At 41.3% G+C, this 22,702-nt stretch overlaps 1 protein-coding gene across 1 annotated transcript; it reads right to left on the reverse strand.

The window, feature by feature from the left end:
- Positions 1–734: 734 nt before the first annotated feature.
- On the reverse strand, positions 735–1,301 carry LOC132229968 (protein GVQW3-like). The gene has a single exon (XM_059686727.1). It carries the CDS (start codon positions 1,299–1,301, stop codon positions 735–737), a length of 567 nt encoding a protein of 188 aa, XP_059542710.1.
- Positions 1,302–22,702: the final 21,401 nt, after the last annotated feature.

Genomic DNA, 22,702 nt, shown 5'->3' on the forward strand with positions numbered 1-22,702 from the left:
GTGAGTGCGGAAGGCAAGCAATTGATGTGTCTCTCTCACAACAGTGTCTCCCTCTTGCTCTCCCACCCCCTTCCACTCTCTCTAAAAAGCAATGAAAAAATATCCTCAATAAAAAAAATATTTTAAGTTTTAAGAAAGATAATTACATATTTTTTTTTATTTTTATTTTTTTTTTGCTTTTTGGGGGGAGGTGAAGAGATCCAAACTTGTTAAGCAAAAGAAATCGAGAATAAGCAAACACCAGGAGTTAACAGCCAAAGGTTCTTCAAGGTTGTGGAGAACAGCAAGAAAGATGGCCGGCCCAACAGCCCAGCAGAGGAACTAGGAGAGCCATGGCATGTAGGGAGGGGCGGGAGAGAAGACTGAAAGTAGATGAGCAGTAAATGAAGGCGCCTAACAGTGAGGCGGGTTCTAGCTCAGGTTCAGCTGCCGCACAGTCCCCTCACCAAGGTGTGAACCAATCCTGAGCTGCCCTGGTGGGAGGCTTGTTGAAGATGAGGCTGTAGAACAGTGATGGCGAACCTATGACACGCGTGTCAGAGGTGACACGTGAACTCATTTTTTTGGTTGATTTTTCTTTGTTAAATGGCATTTAAATATATAAAATAAATATAAAAATATGTCTTTGTTTTACTATGGTTGCAAATATCAAAAAATTTCTATATGTGACACGGCACCAGAGTTAAGTTAGTGTTTTTCAAAATGCTGACACGCCGAGCTCAAAAGGTTCGCCATCACTGCTGTAGAAGCTGCTGGCAGGAGAGCAGATTCTGGATGAGATGCAGGCTGGCGCATTTCCCCACCAGCTTCACCCTGGAGATGACAGAACTTGTTACCTGTTTCTTCACACACAAGCTATTTTTCCTAGTTTCTTTGGAAAGATCAGAAAGAAAGTTACGTTTTTGAGGTTTAGGGTCATCCTTCAAAATACCGGATATAACTTTGGCAGAAACTTTTCTCATGTTCAAGTTTTCTTTCAGAGTGAATCTAACAGTTTCTTTATCTAAAGTTAACTTTTCAGCCATCATCCTCACTGTTAACTGGCTACTTGAACAAACCAAGTCCTTGACCTTCTGGCTATTGTCATCTGTCCGGTGGGTAAGTGGACAGCCACTTCGGGCATCATCTCGAACATCTTCCTGCCCTTCGTCAAGCCGTGTGTGCCAGTCAAAAACTCCGGCCCTCGGCATGACTTCTTCCCATAAGCTTCTTTTAAAGAAAGAGTGGGTCTCACTTGGAGACTTGTTTGATTTCACACAAAATTTTATACTAATCCCTTGTTCTAGATGGCGGTCACTCATTTTGGCAACACGGGAACGTTAACAGGTCACGATTGTGAGGGGATGACAAAGAGACCAATCTCTATCCAAAGGGACCGACCTCTATCAGCTGCAAGTGGAATCAGGGCGCTCGCTATTCTTGATCCTCTGGGAGCCTCACCCGGAAAGAGTAACTGCTTGTCTGAGTTTTCACCCCTCAGCTTTCAGTCGAGGCTGGGGAAGCCCGTTCTGAGAGGCGAATGGTGCCAAAGAGTAGCTGCAAAGTTGGGGAAAATGAAACCTTCTACAACCCACATCTGCGTCCAACTCCTGCTTGCAGATCTGCCGGGAATGTGCAGATCAGTCACCAAGGTCATCCCGACTCTCTGGCCCCTAAAAGTCTGTGGCGATTTCTGCAACAGAGGCCTAAGTGGTGGCATCTTCAGCAAGCAAGCAGAGAAGCACCAGGGATGTAACGGCAAGCTCGCTTCAGATCCGCAGAATCCCGGGCACGCAGACGTACTGGAGAGGCCTGTGCTCCCCAGCTCTAGGGTCCCGCAATTTTTGCATTTTTTAAAGCTTCCTCTGGCTCAGAATGGTGCCTGGATTGGAGAACAAACAACAAAGCTGGGAGCAGGGAGAACAAAGGAAAGTTTTAGCAATAATCAAGGGAGTGCTTGAACAAAGACAAGCCAGAGAATAGAGAACTATATCTAGCAGGTCAAAGCTGCACTTAGGTATTGGCTGTGTGGGCTGAGGTTGGGGTGTGGAGGCAGGAAGAAGGAAGGAACCCAGGTCATACAGTTACCCCGGACTTCAGGAATCTAGAAAGGTCTGCAGCTATGCACCGGGAAAAGGAAGGCGTTCACATTGGAACATATTCTCTTCTCAGAGGTTTTAATCAACTTGCCCATGTCAGCTCAGCATAAAAGATTGTCCTTAAACGGAGAGAAAGATAGATTAGAAGGTGCTAATTACTCTGAGGGTGAGACCCCCAAAAGCCCACTGGTCCTGGGAGAGACTTCTGCTCTTCCCAGTCACCCATGCCCCGACTCCTGCCTGCTCCTTGGAAAACCCAAAACGTGGGGCTCAGGGTTTTCCCTGAGGGTTTCCACGCAACTCAATCTACTGAAGGGTTTGGCCTTCACACCTATTGTCCTTAGTGCTTAAGACACCCTTGTCCGCTGGCTTGTCTAAGGAACACCTTTCGTCCTTCCAGACTTACTTCCTATCACCAGCCTTGTGACGTTTTATCTGCTTCATCTCCATTGGGCAATTCAAATGTCATCTTGCAATAAGTCTTTCTTCCTTTAGTCACCAGATTGTCCCTTAAGTAGTTGAAGTCTACAAACCTCACCTCCAATGCTGGCCGACACAACGTGAAACAATCTGAATTTGAACACCATAGAGGTGTGTGCCAGTTTCTATAATCTCTCAGCTCCAAACCCATCTCTCCATGCCCCGTGTGCTGGGGCTGGGACTCTGAAGCCACATTTCCACTTGGCAAGCCATCTTTCTGCTAGGCTTTGCCAAAAAGGAGGGCTAGAGGGAGACTGAGAGGCTACAGGAGGTAGAAGGGACTCCTTCCTGTGTGCTCACAAGTCCTGTGAGCATCACACCAGCAGTGTTTCTGTCCCTCCCAGCAGCATGTACACTTAGTGTGCAGTTTTCCCAATGCGTGTAGCACTAGCCTCATCTCAGGTGGTGCCTTCTCCTTAGATCCTAGCCGTCTGGTTCTCAAACCCACAGGGCCTCTTCTCCAAGCTCAGAGATACCAGTTCCAGCAGAGCTATATCTCCTCCTCCTCATAGGCCGGCCTCCACTCCACAGGGCCCCTCCCCCACGTTGTTAAATTTTAATAACCCAGACTTTGTTCCCCAAGCCCTGTAAGTGCGACTGCTTCCTGCAGTTGACTTGAACTGACTGAACTGAACAATGATGGTCAAGGTGCTTTTAGTGTAAGCATATAAATGCTTGCATCCATATATTTTATAGGATTTAATAAGTCACCTTTGCCTGCGGATCCCTAGCTCCTGAATGTCTGTCTAACCTTAATGTGATTATGTAGTCCAACCCCTAAATGCCTGGCCACTTGGATGTAATTAAGCTGCCCAGCCCAACTGCATGGATTCTTTCCAGATTCCAGACCCAGCAGCTGGCCCCATTCAAAGACAGCCCAGCGGAATAGCCTAAGGCAGTGGTTCTCAGCCTTCCTAATGCTGCGACCCTTTAATACAGTTCCTCATGTTGTGGTGACCCCCAACTTGTTACAAATTGAACATAATTAAAACATAGTGATTAATCACAAAAACAATATGTAATTATATATGTCTTTTCCGATGGTCTTAGGCGACCCCTGTGAAAGGGTTGTTCGACCCCCAAAGGGGTCGCGACCCACAGGTTGAGAACCGCTGGCCTAAGGCAACCAGACATGGACCTAGGAGAGGCATCCATTGTGGTGTGCTAACAGGGTCTCTCTCCCCACTAGCAAGATGTTTTTTATTTATTTATTTTATTATTATTTTGTTGTTAATCCTCACCCAAGGATATTTTTCCATTGATTTTTAGAGTGGAAGGGAGAGGGAGAGACCGAGAGCAAGAAACATCAATGTAAGAGAAACACATCGAGTGGTTGCCTCCTGGTTGCCTCCTGCATGTGCCCCGACTGGGGCTGGAGCCTACAACCTCAAGTATGTGCCCCTGATTGGAATCAAACCTGGGACCCTTCAGTCTGCAGGCTGATGATTTATCCACTGAGCCAAACCGGCTAGGCTAGCAAGGGCCCACCCCTTATGGGCCCATACCTGAGTCCTATGGAATGCAGGTGACATAAAAAGGGAAAACCTACATGGTATGCTTGGGCAAGGAATGCTTTACAACCTCTCTAGCTGAGAGCAACACCAAACTCTAAGTTGAGAGGGCATTCCTCCCTACCTCACACATGTCACATGGATGCCCCTGTGAAAAACCTAGGGCATCAGGGACAGTATCAGACACATGGCACTGGGACTCAGTAGATGACAGCAGGACCCTAAGGGTACCCTGTGGAGGTAGCAAAGCATCTGCAGTGCCAGGCGGGAGGGTGTTCATTTATGTACACATGGGAGAAGCCTCCGATTATACAGGGTGAAGTCTTGCTGGAGTGAGTGGGATAAGAGCCCACTCATTCGGGCCATTATGATTGAGGTGATTCCATTTGTACGAATAGGCAGTTATCTTGGGTCTTGTGTGAGGTGTTGCCTAATCATGTTGCATCTCTGACAATAAGAGGCTCCACATTTGATATGACAACCAAAACATGCTGCCTTTTTTTTTTTTAAGATATTTTATTGATTTTTACAGGAGGAAGGGAGAGGGATAGAGAGTTAGAAACATTGATGAGAGAGAAACATCAATCAGCTGCCTCCAGCACACCCTCTACTGGGGATGTGCCCACAACCAAGGTACATGCCCTTGACCAGAATCGAACCTGGGACCCCTGAGTCCGCAGGCCGATGCTCTATCCACTGAGCCAAACCGGTTAGGGCCATGCTGCCTTATTTAAATGTAAGGAGTCTTCATTTTTCTCTGACCAAAAACGTTTAGCGTACTTTTATTTAGGCAATAAATCTGTATGAACACAAAAACAAATCAGGGTTCAGATGCAAACTGAACTTCAGCTGCAAATTGAATTGAAATCAAATACTACAAAGCCAATGGGAAAACACGTAAAAATGCATCCTTTTGGCAGGGCTGAATGTCAGGATATAGGATTTTTCTCCTTTTACCCCAGATGCTTTCACACAGTAATACTAATCCAGTACTATCTGTGACTCGATACTTTGATAATTCTGTCACAGTGTCTTCTTGTCTCTGTAACTAATCACCAGAGGACATGCCAATAGACTTTCACTTTGGATAAATCAGAAGTAACTTGACTTGACTCTGAGGATTCCTCAAATTCATAAGTGATGACTACTTTAAATGAAGGGGATTGCCCTGGCTGGTGTGGCTCAGTCGGTTGGAGTGTCATTCCATACACCAAAAGGTGGCATCCCCACTCAGGTTCAGGTTCAATCCCCGGTTGGGGCATTTACTGGAGGCAGCCTCTCTCTCTCTCTCTCTCTCTCTCTCTCTCTCTCTCTCTCTCTCTCTTTCTCTCTCTCTCTCTCTTCCTTCTAAATAAAAAGTTTAAATAAAGAAGATCTATTGCATCCTAATTTCTACTATTGGCTAACGTATCCTTCTAACATGGCTTGCCTAGAGTTTCAGTCAACTACTGGTATGCTTGAAGAATGACGCAGTTTGAAGTATTCCATAACAGACTTTCTCGTCTCTCAGTTTCATTAAAAAGGAAACCAAATGTCTTGGCTAAGGAAAAAGCTGACCCTCTACTAAATATATAGATGAAAACTCCTCTTGGCCAATCCAGAGCTCCTTGAATCAAATGGAAAGTTCAAGGCCACTGCTTTTGCAGATAAATTGGTTCAGTCAAGGAAAGACTGCAGATCTGACAAGAAAAACAACAACAAAAAAACAGCATGCTCAAGAGAAGATGAATTTTTACTATATTCCATTATAGAAGTCCACAGTGAAGAAAAATGACTTCATCAATCCCACTCCAGGAGCCCTGGTGAGGCTACGGGTAAAAGGAGAAGCCCCCGGAACAGGCTTCCTGCCACACAAGTTGCATCCATCGGTGCAAGGAAGCTTCAGAGAGGCACCTGCAAGCCCAGCTGACAGTGGATAAGTCACAATTATCAGGACCTTATTAGCTGTTGCCCTGGAGTTAAAGAGGGCCATTTGCCTCTATCAAGGAGCAATCGATTGCTTTGTATGGCCTATAACTTATAAGGCCAAGGTCAGGGTACGGTGATGGAAAACTAGGTTAGCTATCATAAATCCTCCAGCACCGATCCTTCTTATCTGAAGGAGAGTGCTATAAACTATTAACCCTGTTATATTTTGTGGGAAATATAACAAAATCCAAAAGCATAGTGAACTCTATGATGGATAATACAGTATATCAGAAAAAACTAGACAGATTGAACTTTCTTCACCTGATAAGAAGAAAATTGAATTCACTCTGCCTTGAGGTACATGGTTAATTCTTCAGACCAGCAAGTACTCATCAAAATGGGGCAAAAGACACTTTATAGAAGAAAGATTACCTCATTTCTCCTCCTTGTCTTCTCTTGCTATGATGCAAGAGAACCCATATTCTAAATGAAGGGGTCACAAGTAGCAGAGACCATGAAGCTGGCACTGACCAATGTGAGGAGATAATTCTGCCACAGTGTCTTTCTGTCTCTGTAATTAATCACCAAGAAGTAAACTTCCCCCCCAAAAAAAGCAGAAACAAAATATAATTCTCAACTGCCCAAATAAAAGATGTCTAATAACAATTTAGAGTTGTCAGAAAATATTAACAATTAATAAACCTATATAAAGTATGTAGTATTACTCATCTGAAATACTGAAAATATTTCAATTTATAAGTTGGGGAGCAATCTTATGATAGTTTGGAACTAAAGTAAAAGTAGCTGTGGTTTAACTCATAAGAATAGTTTCTTGTATTTCTTATATTTCTGTTTTTCTTATAGAATAGTTATTTTAATTTTATGGGCATAATAAATGGCTTTTATTTTTATGTATATTGAAATTTGTATACCTAGCATTGTACTAACTACAAATACCTATAAACCAGCACTTTTCATCCTGACTGCAATAAGTATCCCATCAACAAACCTACCCGTGTCCTTGTTTGGCAATTTCCCAAAACTTGGAAGAAGATAAGACAAAAAGGTAAAAAATTAATGTCATTTCTGATGACCATCTTTAGCACAGTTGAATCAAACAAGGAAAAAAAAGAATCAATTTTTTAAACTTTATACAGTGGAAAAAGCGTGAAGTTTTATTAAGTTCATAAAAAATAACAGAAATTTCGCCCTGGCGAGTGTGGCTCAGTTAGTTGGAGTGTCATCCCATACACTGAAAGGTGGTAGGTTCGATTCCTGGTCAGGGTACATGCCAGGTTGCCTGTATGAACCTGGATGAGGGGCAATCAATTGATGTCTCTCACATGAATCTTGTTTAGAAATGACAGAACTTAGAGATTGCTCTTAAAAATTGATGAGAATGAATCAATTCATTTTCATGAATTGATGAATGATCAATTCTCCAGGTTCAGAAAGGGAACCAATAAAATGTAAAACCAGAGTTATCTCTGAATTCTCAGCGAGTTGAACAAACCTTGACATTAAATCAAGTTTTTCTTAAATCAAAACTGAATTTTTCAAAAAAAAAACAAAACTGAATTTTTCCATAGGTTTCTATAGAGGCAAAAGCAGGAAGCTTCAGAAGTACATAGGCATGAAAATTTACAAACATTCAAAATGGTTTACTTTGCGATCTCCACTGCTTCCCCCCCACTATTATTGGACACTATCATCTGCTAAAATGACCCATTGGAAATGCTAGCTTTATCATCTGTTACTACGTCTCAAATTTTCACTAACGAGGGCTGTGTTGCATTTCCCTAATACCTAGTAAAGTTGAAAATCTTTTCATATATCTGTTGGCCATTTATATGTCTTCTTTTTTAAAAAATATATTTTATTGATTTTTTACAGAGAGGAAGGGAGAGGGAGAGGGATAGAGAGTTAGAAACATCAATGAGAGAGAAACATCAATTCAGCTGCCTCCTGCATACCCACTACTGGGGATGTGTCCGCAACCAAGGTACATGCCCTGACTGGAATTGAACCTGGGACCCTTCAGTCCACAGGCCAATGCTCTATCCACTGAGCCAAACCGGTTAGGGCTATATGTCTTCTTGGGAGAGGTGTCTGTCCAGGTCCTCTGCCCATTTTTTAATTGAGTTATTTGTTTGGTGTTGAGTTTTATGAGTTCTTTATATATTTTGGATATTAACCTTGTCAGAGCTGTTGTTTGCAAATAACTTCTTCCATTTGATCAGTTGCCTCTTTGTTTCATTGTTGCTTTCCTTTGCTGTGCAGTTTGATATAGTCCCATTCATTTATGTCTTCCTTTACTTCCCTTTCCTTTGGGGTCAAATTCAAAAAGTGTTCTCCACCAAGATCCATAAGCTTAGTACCTATGTTTTCTTCTGTGCAATGTGTTATTTCAGATCTTGTATTTAGGTCTTTGATCCTCTTTGAATTCATTTTGGTACATGGGGACAAACTGTAATCTAGTCTCATCTTTGCATGTGGCTTTCCAATTTTCCCAGCACAATTTACTGAAGGGACTTTCTTTTCTCCATTGTATGTTTCTGGCACCTTTGTTGAAAATTATCTGTCCATATACATGTGGTTTTATTTCTGGCCTTTCAATTCTGTTCCATTGATCTGTGTCTGTTTTTCTACCAATACCATGCTGGGATTTTTGTTTGTTTGTTTTGTTTTGATTATTATAGCTCTGTAGTATAATTTTAAGTCAGGTAGTGTGATACTTCCATCTTCATTCTTTTTTCTCAAAATTGCTTTGGCTAGTCAGGGTCTTGTAGGTCCATACAAATCTGATGATGTTTTTTGTTCTATTTCTTTAAAAAATGACATTGGGATTTTGATGGGGGTTGCATTAAATCTGTGTATTGCTTTGGGTAATATGACCATTTTCACTATGCTGATTCTTCCAGTCCATAAACACAGAATATCTTCTCATTTCATTGTGTTTTTTCAATCTGTTTTAATAATGCTTTGTAGTTTTCAGGATATGGGTCTTTCACATCCTTTGTTAAGATTATTTCTAGGTATTTTATTCTTTTGGTTGCAATTACAAAAGGAATTGTGGGGGGGGGTTCATTTATTTTTCTGAAATTTCATCGTTAGTATAAAGAAAAGCAATTGATTTTTACACATTGATTTTGTATCCTGCAACTTTACTGTTTTTAATAGTTTTTTGGTGGAATGCCTTTAGGGTTTTCTATGTACCAAATCACGTTGCCTGCAAAAAGTGACACTTACTTCTTCTTGCCCAATTCGGATGCCTTTTATTTATTTCTCTTGCCTTATTGCTCTGGCTAGGATTTCCTGAACTATGTAGAATAAGGTTGATGAGACTGAGCATCTTTGTCTTATTCCTGATTTTAAAGATGAACAGGAGGTGTAGAGAGAGAGCCTAGCAGTACTTTCAAAATTCTATTTTGTTGAATCTGAATGAATAATTTGTACTGGCTATAAATATATTAGAGAAATTTTTAAAAAACAATACACCACTGGTAGGAGCATAAATTAGCATAGTAGAGTAGATAAACAAATCATAGTGTATATTCATAAAACACAATACTATATATAGCAACGAAAATGAATGAATTGCAATTATATGTAAGAGCACAAACATAAGCAAAAGAAGCAATGTACAATACATAAAACATTCTCTATTTATGTAAATTTCAAAATTAGTCAAAACTAAACTATATTATTTTATGGATGCATATACAGGTGATAATATCTAAAGAAAAGAAAGAAAATTATTATCCAAAGTCAAGATAATAGTTACTTATAAGCTGTGCTGTCCAATCTACACTAATAAAGATGCAAATTGACTGTACCTTCACAATGCCCACCAGCCAGTCAGGAGTGAGTATGCAAATTAACCAACAAAGATGGTGGTTTAATTTGCATACACAGGCACTGAGTGGCCGGGGCAAGGCGGGATGCTTACGTCGTCGCCATGGCAATGGCGCAGGCATCCCGTCCCGCCCCAGCCGCTCCAGACCTCTGGGCAGCGTGGGAAGGTGGAAAGGCGGCACCAGCCAGAATGAAGGCAGGAAGGCAGAAAGGCAGCTCCGGGCCAGAGTGAAGGCAGTGCCGGCAGCCAAGGGAGGGAAGGCCCATTCTTGCACAAATCTTCATGCATCAGGCCTCTAGTATAAATATAATGTGAGCCACAAAAGCAAGGTCTAAATGTATAATTTTCCGTTTTCTAGTAGTTACAGTAAACAAAGGGGGAAAAACAGGTGAAGTTAATATATATTTCATTTAACCCAATATATTCAAAATATTATCATTGCAATATGTAATCAATATTAAAAAGTATTAATGAAGTACTTCTTTTCTACTAAGTCTTCATAATCCAGTGTGAATTTTACATTTACAGCACATCTGAATTCCAACTAGCCACATTTCAAGTGCTTACTAGCCACGGGTGGCTAGTGGCTACCATACTGGATGGCCTAGTTCTAGCAACTATGAGAGTCAAGATAGAGGTTATCTCTACAGGAGAGAGGTAGGATTAGAATTGAGAAGGACACATGGAGACTTCTAGGGAACTGGCATTATCTTTCTTGATATGAGTGTTAATGACATGAATGTTTGCTTCATAATTATTCATTAAACCATACATGTGAATTTTATGAATATTTTTAATGTGCTGTTTCATCAAAAAAGCACATTAAATATACTAAATGTATATCCTTCTATATTTATCATTATGAACCTGAACAGATATTTCTGAAAGATAAATTTATAGAAGTGTAACTACTAGATCAAATGATACAAACATTAAAACATTTAATAGTGCCCAGCTGGTGTTGCTCAGTGGTTGAGCATCAACCTATGAACCAGGAGGTCATAGTTCAATTCCCGGTCAGGGCACATGCCCGGGTTGCAAGCTCAATACCCAGTAGGGAGTGTGTAGGAAGCAGCTGCTCAATGATTCTCTCATCATTGATGTTTCTATCTCTCTGTCTATCCCTTCCTCCCTGAAATAAATTAAAAAAAACACACACACATTTAATAGTACTACATTAGCTTCCAAATACTTGTACCAATTCCCACTCCTACCAATAAGGAGTAAAACTCCTATTTCTCTACATACTTACCAACACCGGGTTTTATCAATTTTAGGACATTTTCGACAGTTGTGTATAAGAAGATATTTGAATAGTTAGGGTCACTCAATGACTATTTCAAGAAATGACAAATATTCCATTCAGTACAACTTCCCTTTTAGCATACATTGGCCCTAACAATCAGGTCGTTGGTCCTTCTGGTGCCTTTGAAACAGATGGGCACCTGCATCCTTGAGCTGCCATTGTCCCGCGCCAGCAACTTCACCCTGCATCTGGTCAGTACTTAAAATAGCCTTCCCTGGAAAGTCCATGCACTAACCTTCATTCTGACTGCACATTTTAGCCTTTGATACTTCACCTCAGGGCTGTATCATGCTGTCAAGCTTTGGCTTGAGTGGTAGCCAAATGCAAGTTCTCAAAATCAACGATGACTTTGATTCCACTGAATTAAAAATCTTTCCATCTTGGCACTAGTCCAACCTTTCTCCTCTAAAGTGTTATTACAGTCCTGTTTCCCTTCGTGTGACATTTCTAAATGTTTAAAACCTATGTTTGGACTCGTCTAATAAAACTGCCTTCAGAGATGGATTATCAGCCACACAAGAAAAATGAGTCTCGTTACTCTGGAATCACAAAATATCTTTGTCAGATTCTTCTCTCTCCACCTCCCATTCTCTTTCCTCCCCTTTCCTCTTCCTTCTCTCTCTTATTTCCCAACATTGCTTAGCTTAGTTCTGATCTCTCCTTTCTTCCTCAGCAACTTGAGCCCACAGCCTGAGGATCCCAGGGCTCACAGCCCAGGCACGATGCCCCAGGCCCAAAAGGTGGGCAGCTGAGAAGTAAACTGAGACCTTAACTACAAAAGGATTTGCAGAGCTTAACAAGCAGATCTGTGCAGGAGGGCTTCCTACTTTAGTGCTAATGTGCTGGCAAAAGTCAATTACATGGGCACGAACAACTGCGCCCTAAGTGGAATGGTAAAAGGAAAGTCTGGCCTGCTGGAACTGTAAATTTTTTTAAAAAGAAAACTGCCTGGTGTTGTAGAACTACTGTTCGAATAGCATGGCTGGCTAGTAAGGATGTCCAGGCTCCATGGCAGGTCTTCTGAATCAGAGTAACCAGGACGGCCGTCCTGGTTAGGAACGTTCCCACTTAACAGAGGGAGGCGCACAGAGTTCCCAGGCGAATAGCCCTGGGCATAAAGCTGCTCTCGCCACACACAGGCTCATCCCCGGTTAGTATGTGGCCTTTGAAAGTCTCTATGCACCTTGCTGTCCTTGTTTGTGAGCTAGAGATGATGCTTACCAGGCAGGGCTACTTTAAAGATTCTGTGTATAAAGTACTTCCACATAATAGGTTCCAACAAGTGTTTATTAAAATAAGAGAATGATTTTAACAAAAAATGATAAGTGCCATCCTATTTTCCTGATATTTGGCACAATAAGCTCATATTTTTATACTGGGAGAGAAAAAAAATAAAGGTAGTTCAATTTTTTTTAATCTTTATTGTTGAAAGTATTACATATGTCCCTCTTCTTTCCTCATCGACCTCTTCTAGCCCATCCCCACCCCCTGCCCTATTGTCTATGTCCGTGGGTTATGCATATCCTATATAATAAAGAGGTAATATGTAAATTAATGCTCATGCCCTCACAAGATGGCTGCCTACAACCAGGCCGGCAGGGGGTTAGTGAGGGATGAGCTTAAATTGGTAGTTGGACATCCCCTGAGGGGTCCCAGATTGGAGAGGGTGCAGGCTGGGCTGAGGGGATCCTCCCTTCATGCACGAATTTCATGCACCGGGCCTCTAATATGCATATAAGTTCTTGGTTTATCTCTTCCCATCCACCCACCCTCCCCTGCCTTTCCTCTGAGGTTCGAAAGTCTGTTCCATGTTTATATGTCTCTGGATCTATTTTGTTCATCAGTTTATTTTGTTCATTAAATCAGAAACACCAATCAGAAATAATATATGCACCCCTATGTTTATAGCAGCACAATTTACAATAGCTAAGATTTGAAAACAGTCCAAGTGCCCATCAGCAGATGAGTAGATTAAAAACCTGTGGTACATCTACACAATGGAATACTATGCAGCTGCAAAAAGGAAAAAACTCTTACCATTTGCAACAGCATGGATGGACCTAGGGAGTATTATGCTAAGTGAAATAAGGCAGTCAGAGAAAATAAGTATAACATGATCTCACTCATATGTGGAATCTAATGTACTTCTATTTTTAATGGGTCTTGCTTTTTGAAAAGTCTAGCCTTTAAGTAGCCATTATAGAATCTGATATTAAAATTTTAAAGAAATGGGGAAAAGTGGGTCAGTTTCATGGAATAGGGGCAAAGGAAAAAAATTATTTTTATCTCTTTGAAGTGTAAATGTTTTCATCCCAGTTATATTTATAGTTACTGAAATAGAAATAAACAAGACAGACACAAAATCTATTCTCAAAGTTTTTGTTGAGTAGTAGGAAAGAAACAACTTATAGCAGATATCACTAGAATTGTGCTAAGTGACACTGTATCACTGGGTCCCTCACCTGGTCTGGAGGGTCACAGAGGTTTCCTGAGGAAGACACCTGTGCTGGTAGACAAGTGACAATCTAGAAGGAGAGTAAGGGCTCACTGGAGGGGCAGAGGAAAGAAGCTGGGTAAACACCCTGTGGTGGGAAGAAGGCCTGGGGAGGAAGGGCGGAGAGGGCTGACCGTCACATGAAAAGCTTCTGAAGCACAGAGTGGAGGATCATCCAGGCCTTGGGGAAATGTTATGGATTTGGGACTTAATCCCAAATGCAGTAGGAAACTCTGCTGGGTTTTAGGTAGAAGTGACGTAACTAATCTGTTCTTTCAGAGATCAGTCTGGGTGCATCATGAAGAACTGAGATATCGTGATCTAATGAGAAAAAACATATTTGGTCTTTGTCTTAGGTTCCTGGCACAGAGCTTCTAAAACCCTTGGCATTTCCTGAGTGATGAAAGTGAGAGAATTGTTTTTTGTTATTCACATACCTGTGTTTAAGTTAATGAGGGACTCTTGATGGAATCATAGATAGCTTCAGGATGGGGGCTGGAGAAACCAACCTTGTGATTAGAGTGTTGGAACGTTCAACCCCACCCTAATCTCTCGCCTCCCGGGAGAGGGGAGTATCTAGAGATTGAGTTTAATTACCAGTGGCCAATGATTTAGCCAATCATGTCTACATAAACAAATCTCCAATTAAAACCCTCCACAAGCCCTGGCCAGTGTGGCTCAGTTGGTGGAGTGTCATCCTGAAGGGTCACTGGTTTGACTGAGTCTGGGAAGCAACCAATTGATGTTTCTCTCTCTCTCAAATCAATAAAAACATATTTTTAAAAAAAAAAAAAACAACTCAAACCAGTTTGCCTCAGTAGATAGAGCATCAGCCTGTGGACTCAAGGGTCTCAGGTTCGTTTCCGGCCAAGGGCATGTACCTTGGTTGAGGGCACATCCCCAGTAGGGAGTGTGCAGGAGGCAGCTGATCGATGTTTCTCTCTCATTGATGTTTCCAACTCTCTATACCTCTCCCTTCCTCTCTGTAAAAAATCAATAAAAATATATTTAAAAAATAAAAAACAACTCAACAATGGGGTTTTGAGAGCTTCTTGGTTGGTGAACACATTGAGATGCTGGGAAAGTGTACACTTGGATAAGGCATGGAAGCTCCGTGCCCCTTCCCACATACCTCTCCTATGCACCTCTTCCGTTTAGGTGTTCCTGAGTATTCTTTATAATGAGCCAGTGACGGTAAATAAAGTGTTTTCCTGAGTTCTAGCAAATTATCAAACCTGAGGAGGAGGAGGTCATGGGAACCTTTGACTTCCACCCGATAGGTGAGAGGTACAAGAAGTCAGGGCTTTCCATGGGCATTGGAAGTGCGGGTCCTCTTGTGGGCCTGGATCCTTAACCTGTGGACTCTGATGCTGTCTCCAGGGAGCTGGTGTCAGAATTTAAATGAAATGTAGGACATTCAGCTGGCGTCAGAGAATTGGTTTGTATGTGAGGGGGAAAAACATGCATTTGGTCTTGGAAGTGTTCTGAGCACAAAAAGAGTTTTATTTTAAGAACGGATTCAGGAGAAGTAGGCATGAATGGAGTAGTGGCAGTGTAGGAAAGAAAAAATATAATAAAATAATTGGACAGTTCAAATCAATTACTTGTTGGCGTTGGTGGTATAGTGGTGAGCATAGCTGCCTTCCAAATCAGTTACTTAGGAGGTAAAATCAACAAAACCTGACGGTTGATTAGAAATGGCAAATGGGGAAAAGGGAAGCAACAAGGATCAATTCCAGGTTTCTGATTTGGGTAACTGGCTTGGGAATACTATTTATTGAGATGAGGAACACTGACGCAGGATCAGGTCTTAGGGGCCAAAAAGAGGACATTACAGTGTCCAATACACAGCAGGAAATAAAGATAGGTGCTCAGAAACAAGGTCTGAATTGCATTAGAAATTTGGGAGTGGTCAACCCAGAGATGTGTAATCAGTATGTCTCCGGACCCCACCTCCTCTAACTGCAAGAAAGGCCACGTCTCCTGGAACATCTAAATTGCTTCATCCTTTCCCAGGGCTCTCCTTCAGAAACACCCAAAGACTCTCAGGGCTGCCCACACTGGCCCAAGCCCCATGTGTCTCTTGCTGCTGCCACAGTGAGGGCAGAGGATTCAGATGTGCCCCTGAAGGCAGCTCCATCACCGCTGACTTCTCTGTGGCCTTATCTACAGGCTGCCTCCATCATCTGCTCCCTGGAGGGTAGAATCAGAGGCCAGTTTTGCCACAAAAGTGCTTGAAGGCACTCCTGGCCTCTATCCACCTGGGAGTTGAAGTGACCTACCTGCTTGGAAATTTGGGAAGAACTGGGAAAGCAAGGCCAATATTCACCTATCTCCTTAGGAATGAGCTACCTACAGGGAGCACCAATCTGGCTGCTCCTCAGATGCTGGCTTTTTCCCCTCTGCCCTGATCCAGCACTGCCTGTGACTAAGAGAAATTCTGCCTAATCCTGGGCTTAGAGATGAACAAGCCCATTTGAATAACAGACCTAAAATACATCATGACCTTTGATTAAAAAAAAAAAAAAAAAAAAAAAAGATGGAATATTGGCCCACTGTGGTATCTAGCACATGACATTTCTTATTAGCTGTCTCTCCATAACAAAAATTAGATGTGTACATCATTTTTAAGGATTGCTTAACAGTCCTCAGTATGATACACCATAATTTAACCAGTCCTCTATGAATAGCCATTCATCTCATTACCACTTTTTCTACTATTTTGAGCTTGATTCAGTTAATATCCTTGAACATTCAATTTTATACAATTGTCTATAGCCCAAGAGTGTAACTGCTGGGTCAAAAGGCATGTATATTTTGTTTGCTTGTTGTGTGTTTTTGTTTTTAAATATTGATACCTCTTGTTTGAGGCAATATATACTTCTACCAGCATGGATGTATCAGTCTTCTATTGCTGCATAATCAATTACCACGAATTGAAAAGCATGAAACTTTCTGTGGTTCGGGGTGCAGGTACGCTTTCCTGTGTCCTCCACTCAGGGTTTCACAAGATTACAATCAAGGTGTCAACTGAGTTGTGTTCTCATCTGAACACTCAAAGAGAGAAGAATTCTCTTCCTTGATGCTGTGTGAATAAGGGTCTGGCTTCCTACTGGCTGTCAGCTAGAGGCTCCCCACAGCTCCTGGAGGCCACCCACAGCTCCCTGACATGGCCCTCTCCCCAGTAAGTTCACAGCATGGATCTTTGCTTACAGGCCAGCAACAGACTCTCCAGTCTGCCAAGAGAGAGTCTTATAAAATGTAACAATTGCCCAGCCTATTTGGCTCAATGGTTGAGCGTCAACCCATGAACCAAGAAGTCATTGGTTCAATTCTCAGTCAGGGCACATGGCTGGGTTTCAGGCTTGATCCCCAGTAGGGGGCATGCAGGAGGCAGCCTATTGATGATTCTCTCTCATCTATGTTTCTATCTCTCTTTCTCCCTCTCTCTCTAAAAAAAAATCAATAAAAACATATTTTTTAAATAAAATAATAAATAGGATGTAACAATCATGGAGGTGACATCTCATCACTGTGTTGTTATAGAAGCAAATCACATGTCCCACCCACTTTCAAGGAAAAGGGATTCTAGAGAGCATACTAATAACCACATGGGCAGAGATCATGGAACCATCTTAGAATTCTGCTTACCACATTGAGGGTGCCCAGGGCCCCATGCCAATCCTAGCTTATCAACCTCTGCCAGTCAGACAAATAACAAAAGCTGTCTTGCCCTGACCGGTTTGGCTCAGTGGATAGAGTGTCAGCCTGCGGACTGAAGGGTCCCAGGTTCAATTCTGGTCAGGGGCATGTACCTTGGTTGTGGGCACATCCCTAGTAGGGGGTATTCAGGAGGCAGCTGATTGATGTTTCTCTCTCATTGATGTTTCTAACTCTCTATTCCTCACCCTTCCTCTCTGTAAAAAAATCAATAAAATTAAAAAAATAACCCTAACCGATTTGGCTCAGTGGATAGAGTGTGGGCCTGCGGACTGAAGGGTCCCAGGTTCAATTCCAGTCAAGGGCATGTACCTTGGTTGCCAGCACATCCCCAGTGGGGAGTGTGCAGGAGACAGCTGATCAATGTTTCTCTCTCATTGATGTTTCTCTCTATCCCTCTCCCTTCCTCTCTGTAAAAAAACAATAAAATATTTTTTTAAATCAATAAAATATATATATTTTTTAAAAAAGCTATCTTGTTTTTATTGGAATTTTTTATTACCAGTGAAGCTAAATGACTTTCTATATGTTTACTGGTTATTTCCTATTTCATCTTTTGTGATGTTTCTGCTCTTTGCACAATGTTTTACTAAAACGTTAGTGCAAATCAATAATCTCTTATCAGCAATTCAAAAAATGTTTAAAACTCTAAACAGCTTAAATTCTTAACAACCCATTTGGTAGCAAAATCTGGCTTGAGCTAAATTCATTTGTCAGCAAAACCGTCTCTGGACTAATGCAAATATATTTATAGTTTTACCTATCTCATTTAACCTGAATATTTATTTATTTCAACGCAGAACTAAAAATGTATTTGCTTAACTGCATCCTGCCCTGGACCTCACTGGGCATATTAACTAATATATGTCATTGACCTTTCTAAAGCTCCCTCAAAATTGAATTCTGAAATATTTATAGTCCCAATGTTTTTTGATAAGGAATTATGGAACTCTATTTCTTATTGATTTCCAAAATGTGTTTTAGATTAGGATAGTGAACATTGCCAGTTTCTCCCCATTTTGTCATGTTCCAATCTAGCATATAGTGCCAAGGGTTTTTCTAATTACTAATTAATTCATGTTAATTGCAAAAAATCAAATATAGGTTATAACAGTGGATCTTAATCAAGTCAATGATGACTTTGGAAATCTCATTAAAGTACTGAGAAAGCTTCCCAGGAAATTTACATACAATATGGCATATAACTTCAGAAGTGTTATAGACTTATCATCTATCTATGACTTCATAATATATGACACATATCTATCTTAAAATAGATAGATAGATAGATAGATAGATAGATAGATAGATATGGATATAGATATATATGTATATCTTCAGCCAAGACCCATTTCCTGATTATCATATCTCCATATTCATCAGACTATGAAACAACTCCACTCAAATATTTCACTAATATCAAACTTAATATATAAAAAATGAAATCATTTTCTCTTATGCCAAACCCATTCATCTTTTTATATTAATGTTTAACTAATGGAACCACTAACCACTCAACCAAGCCAGCCAAAAATCTGGTCAGTAACCACAACTTCCACCTCTCCTCTATCCTTGATATCTCTCAATTTTATCCATTTCTCATCTCCATGCATTGCCTGAATTACTCTAACAGCCTCTTAAATAGTTTTCCTGTGGAGTTTTTATTCCCTCCAATCCATGTTCAACATTGTAGCCAGGGTGATCTTTCTAAAATGCAAATCTAATATCACTTCCTCACTTAAAACTCTTCAGTGACTCCTCACTGATCATAGAATAAAATCCATACTCCTTAATATGGCTTGCAAAGTCCTTTACCATCTACAACCCCACTTAATTCCTGCATGATCACCCCTATATTTGATCCTTCCCCGCCCCCTGCCCCCCAACCCCCCAGTCACTACTTTAGTGTTAGTGAATGTCCTCAATTACCAACTTGCTCAAGACAAAAACCTGGACTCTCTCCCCGTCTTGCCCTCTAAATCTAATTAGTCATCATATCATGTCGTTTCTACCTGCAGTGCCACCACTCTGATCCCAGTTACCAACTGTGTCTCACTTAGACCACTAAACTAGCCTTCCCTCATTGAGAAGGGAGTAAAACAGATAGTTCTTAGGCTTTGTGAAAAGTTCAATTTTGTAAAAATGTGTAAGAACATAGGATATGCTCTTAAAAACCCTGGTGAATATTACAGATTCATGGAAACTAGAGTTTCCTTGTAAACTATTTTTAAAAACCCATATGAGCAAGGCTTTATATATATTCAGAAGTCTGGAAGCTGACAAAGCAAGAAAACAAATAGCAAGGAAAAAATGTGTGCTTCAATTAAGCCTTGGTATTACTTTATTGCTCAAAGTAAATTAGGAAAGTATAAAGGAACTGAGATTGTATCCTGCTTGAAAGCTAACAAGTTAGCCTAATAACTGTTTCATGGATGTGGACAAAAGACATGAGACTCTAAGGTTAGAGACAAAGGCCTTTGTTGCCCAGAGCAACAGCATTAGCTGCTATTAATATTTTCTTGTTCTATTTCCTCAAGCTCTAAATCCCACAAGCAGGCGCAAAGAGGGTCTTGGTGACATCTACACTTACAATGGGTTTCATTATAGGCAAGTACCCCTGTGCTTAGACAACCCAAATCATTTTAAACTGGACAGTCAGCATGTCTGCCCTTTGTGTCAGAGGTAAACACTGTATCTTCCAAGGTTTTAAGCAAACCTACCCTTAGCTCTAAAAGGAGACACTACATCTCCCAAGGTTGTTTTGTTCCCTTTATAAACATCCCTGAAAAGATAGTCTGGAACAAAGACAATTAGAGCCACTGTTCGCAGACACGCAGAAATGTGAGAAGCCCACAAAGAACCATTTCCCAACAACGTTCACTCCCCAAATACACCTATTTCAACACATCCTGTGCCGCTCCATCACCGCTCTGATTAGTCTAACCAACAGAGGCTGGAACCAAATCAACTTGTCTAACACAGCATTAAATTAAGGCTACTACCAGTAGGATTCCATGTCGCTGGATGTGCCCACCCCATATTGACCTCAACCATGGCCCCCAAAGTCTTAGAAGCAACCAAGTTAATGAATCCCAAAACCATCCAAGTTGACCTAAGAAAGTCAAGTGGCTTTTTTCTTAAGTTTCTGTATTGACCTTTCCACTTGTCCCAAGGCACTAATCCAGACCCCGCAGTATGTGATAGAGATTGCACAGACGCCACCTTGGCCCGTGAGGAAGACGTCAAGGGCAATTCTCCCACATGTAACAACTGTGGCTAATGAGCTGAGGCCGACCTGACTTCCTTCCAGGACTAAGGCGGTGTCATGAATCACTTCAGCTAAAATCATGAATAACTTCTGCACTACCTTTCCTAATTGGATGACTCCTATTGTAGGGATAACTGCCCACGAGGCGCGCATAACTGTTCATTATTTATTGCGCACTGTTCGTTTCTGGAGTGCCTCATTTCGGAGAGATCTCTCAGTCATCTAGGGGCCACATGATCTATCAGAGGTTTTTCCTTTAAAACTCAAAGGTCTCTAATGACTGTCCATAAGGAGTTTTCAGAAGAGGCAAGTTAACTCCTGGCTTCCACACAAAAAATAAAGTCCAGAGGGCACACACGATATCCCTGGAAAGAAAATGTTTATAATTGTTGTAACCACTGTAAACCAAGTAGGACCTACATCATTCAAAGAGCATAGGTTGACATTCCTCCAACGGGGCCTCCTAGCAAGCTGGTAAGCCTTAGTTAGGATTTCCCATTCAGTTTATTTATTTCTATTTTATTGTGGACAGTATTACAGATGTCCCCCCATTCTCCCCATTTGTCCCCCTAAAACCAGTCCCTCCCACCCCAGGCCTTCCCTACACTGTTGTCTGTGTCCATGGGTTATGTATATATATTCTTTGGTTAATCTCTTCCCATCCCCTCAAACCCCACTCCCCTCTGAAATCTGTCATTCTGTTCCATGTGTTCATAATTCTGAACCTATTTTATTTATCAGTTTATTTTGTTCATTAGATTCCACACATAAGTGAGATCATGTGATATTTGTCTTTCTCATGGGATGATTTTGCTCAGCATAATATGCTCAGGTCCCTCCATGCTGTCTCAAAGAGTAAGAAATCCTTCTTTTTTTACAGCTGCATAGTATTCCATTGTGTAAATGTACCACAGCTTTTTTATCCACTCATTTACTGGTGGACACTTGGGATGTTTCCAGAACTTAGCTATTGTAAACAACGCTGCTATGAACATAGGGGTGCATATATTCTTTCTGATTGATATTTCAGGATTCTTAAGACATATTCCCAGAAGTGGATTCACTGGGTCATAGGCAGTTCCATTTTTAATTTTTGAGGAAACTCCATACTGTTTTCCACAGTGGCTGCACCAGTCTACATTCCCACCAGCAGTGCACTAGGGTTCCCTTTTCTCCACATCCTCTCTAGCACTTGTCGTTTGTTGATTTATTGATGGTAGTGATTCTGGCAAGTGCCCATTCCGTTTACTAGTAAATAATTGAATCTAGTCCCTATTTTTGGAGTGGTTGAGTGAGAGTTATCAGTCCAAACTGTCCTATCTATGCACACCACTAGAAAGGTGGCATTCATTCACCACTCCCCCGAATGACCTGCAATGGCTGTGGGAATGGAAGGCATCCAGAAGTGTAACTGGTGCTATGCATGGGAGATGCTAAGCTGGGGCTGTCCTGTTTTATCTGATAGATTTTTGGTAAGGTCAAGGGGGATGGCAATCAAAACCATGGTCAGAGCCATCTGGAAGTCGGGGAGGAAGATGGCAGGTCCAGCATCAGGACCCTTTAAGGCGTTTGTAACAGTTTGGAAGAGCCACAGCTGAGGAAGGATCCAGTGTGGTTCTGAAAGACATAATGTCATTAGAGTTCCATCCTCCCCCTTCCGAGGTCTAAGGCAGTGATTTTCAACTGGTGTAACACAAAGCATTTTTAAAACGTGCAATACCTGACTATTTAGTCAAGGGCACTGCTCTATTTTCCCTTAGATTGCCAAATAAAAAACTGCCAACACAATAGCCGACCAGTGTGAATGAATGAAAATTATGCCTATTTTTTTGTCAGGTTGGCAGAAATTATATTTTTTGGTGTGCTGCAGAATTTTAGTAATTGGTTTATATAGTAATTGGTGCCGTGAGATAGAAAAGGTTGAAGATCTTTGGTCTAAGGTGCTCTTGCCTCAGGTGCTGGAGTTGTTGCTCTCTCACTGTCACTACAAAATCAGTTTGTCCCATTCCAATAGCTGTAACTCTGCCTTTTTTCCAATAATCTCTACTCACACCCAGACCTTTCATTCAGAAGAGTCAGGT

Source organism: Myotis daubentonii, chromosome 1 (assembly GCF_963259705.1).
Source record: "Myotis daubentonii chromosome 1, mMyoDau2.1, whole genome shotgun sequence".
Classification (NCBI taxonomy): Eukaryota; Metazoa; Chordata; class Mammalia; order Chiroptera; family Vespertilionidae; genus Myotis; species Myotis daubentonii.

Excerpts from the sequence above, each read along its gene's own strand:
- LOC132229968 (XM_059686727.1), bottom strand. The coding sequence starts at position 1,301 with ATGAGTGACCGCCATCTAGAACAAGGGATTAGTATAAAATTTTGTGTG.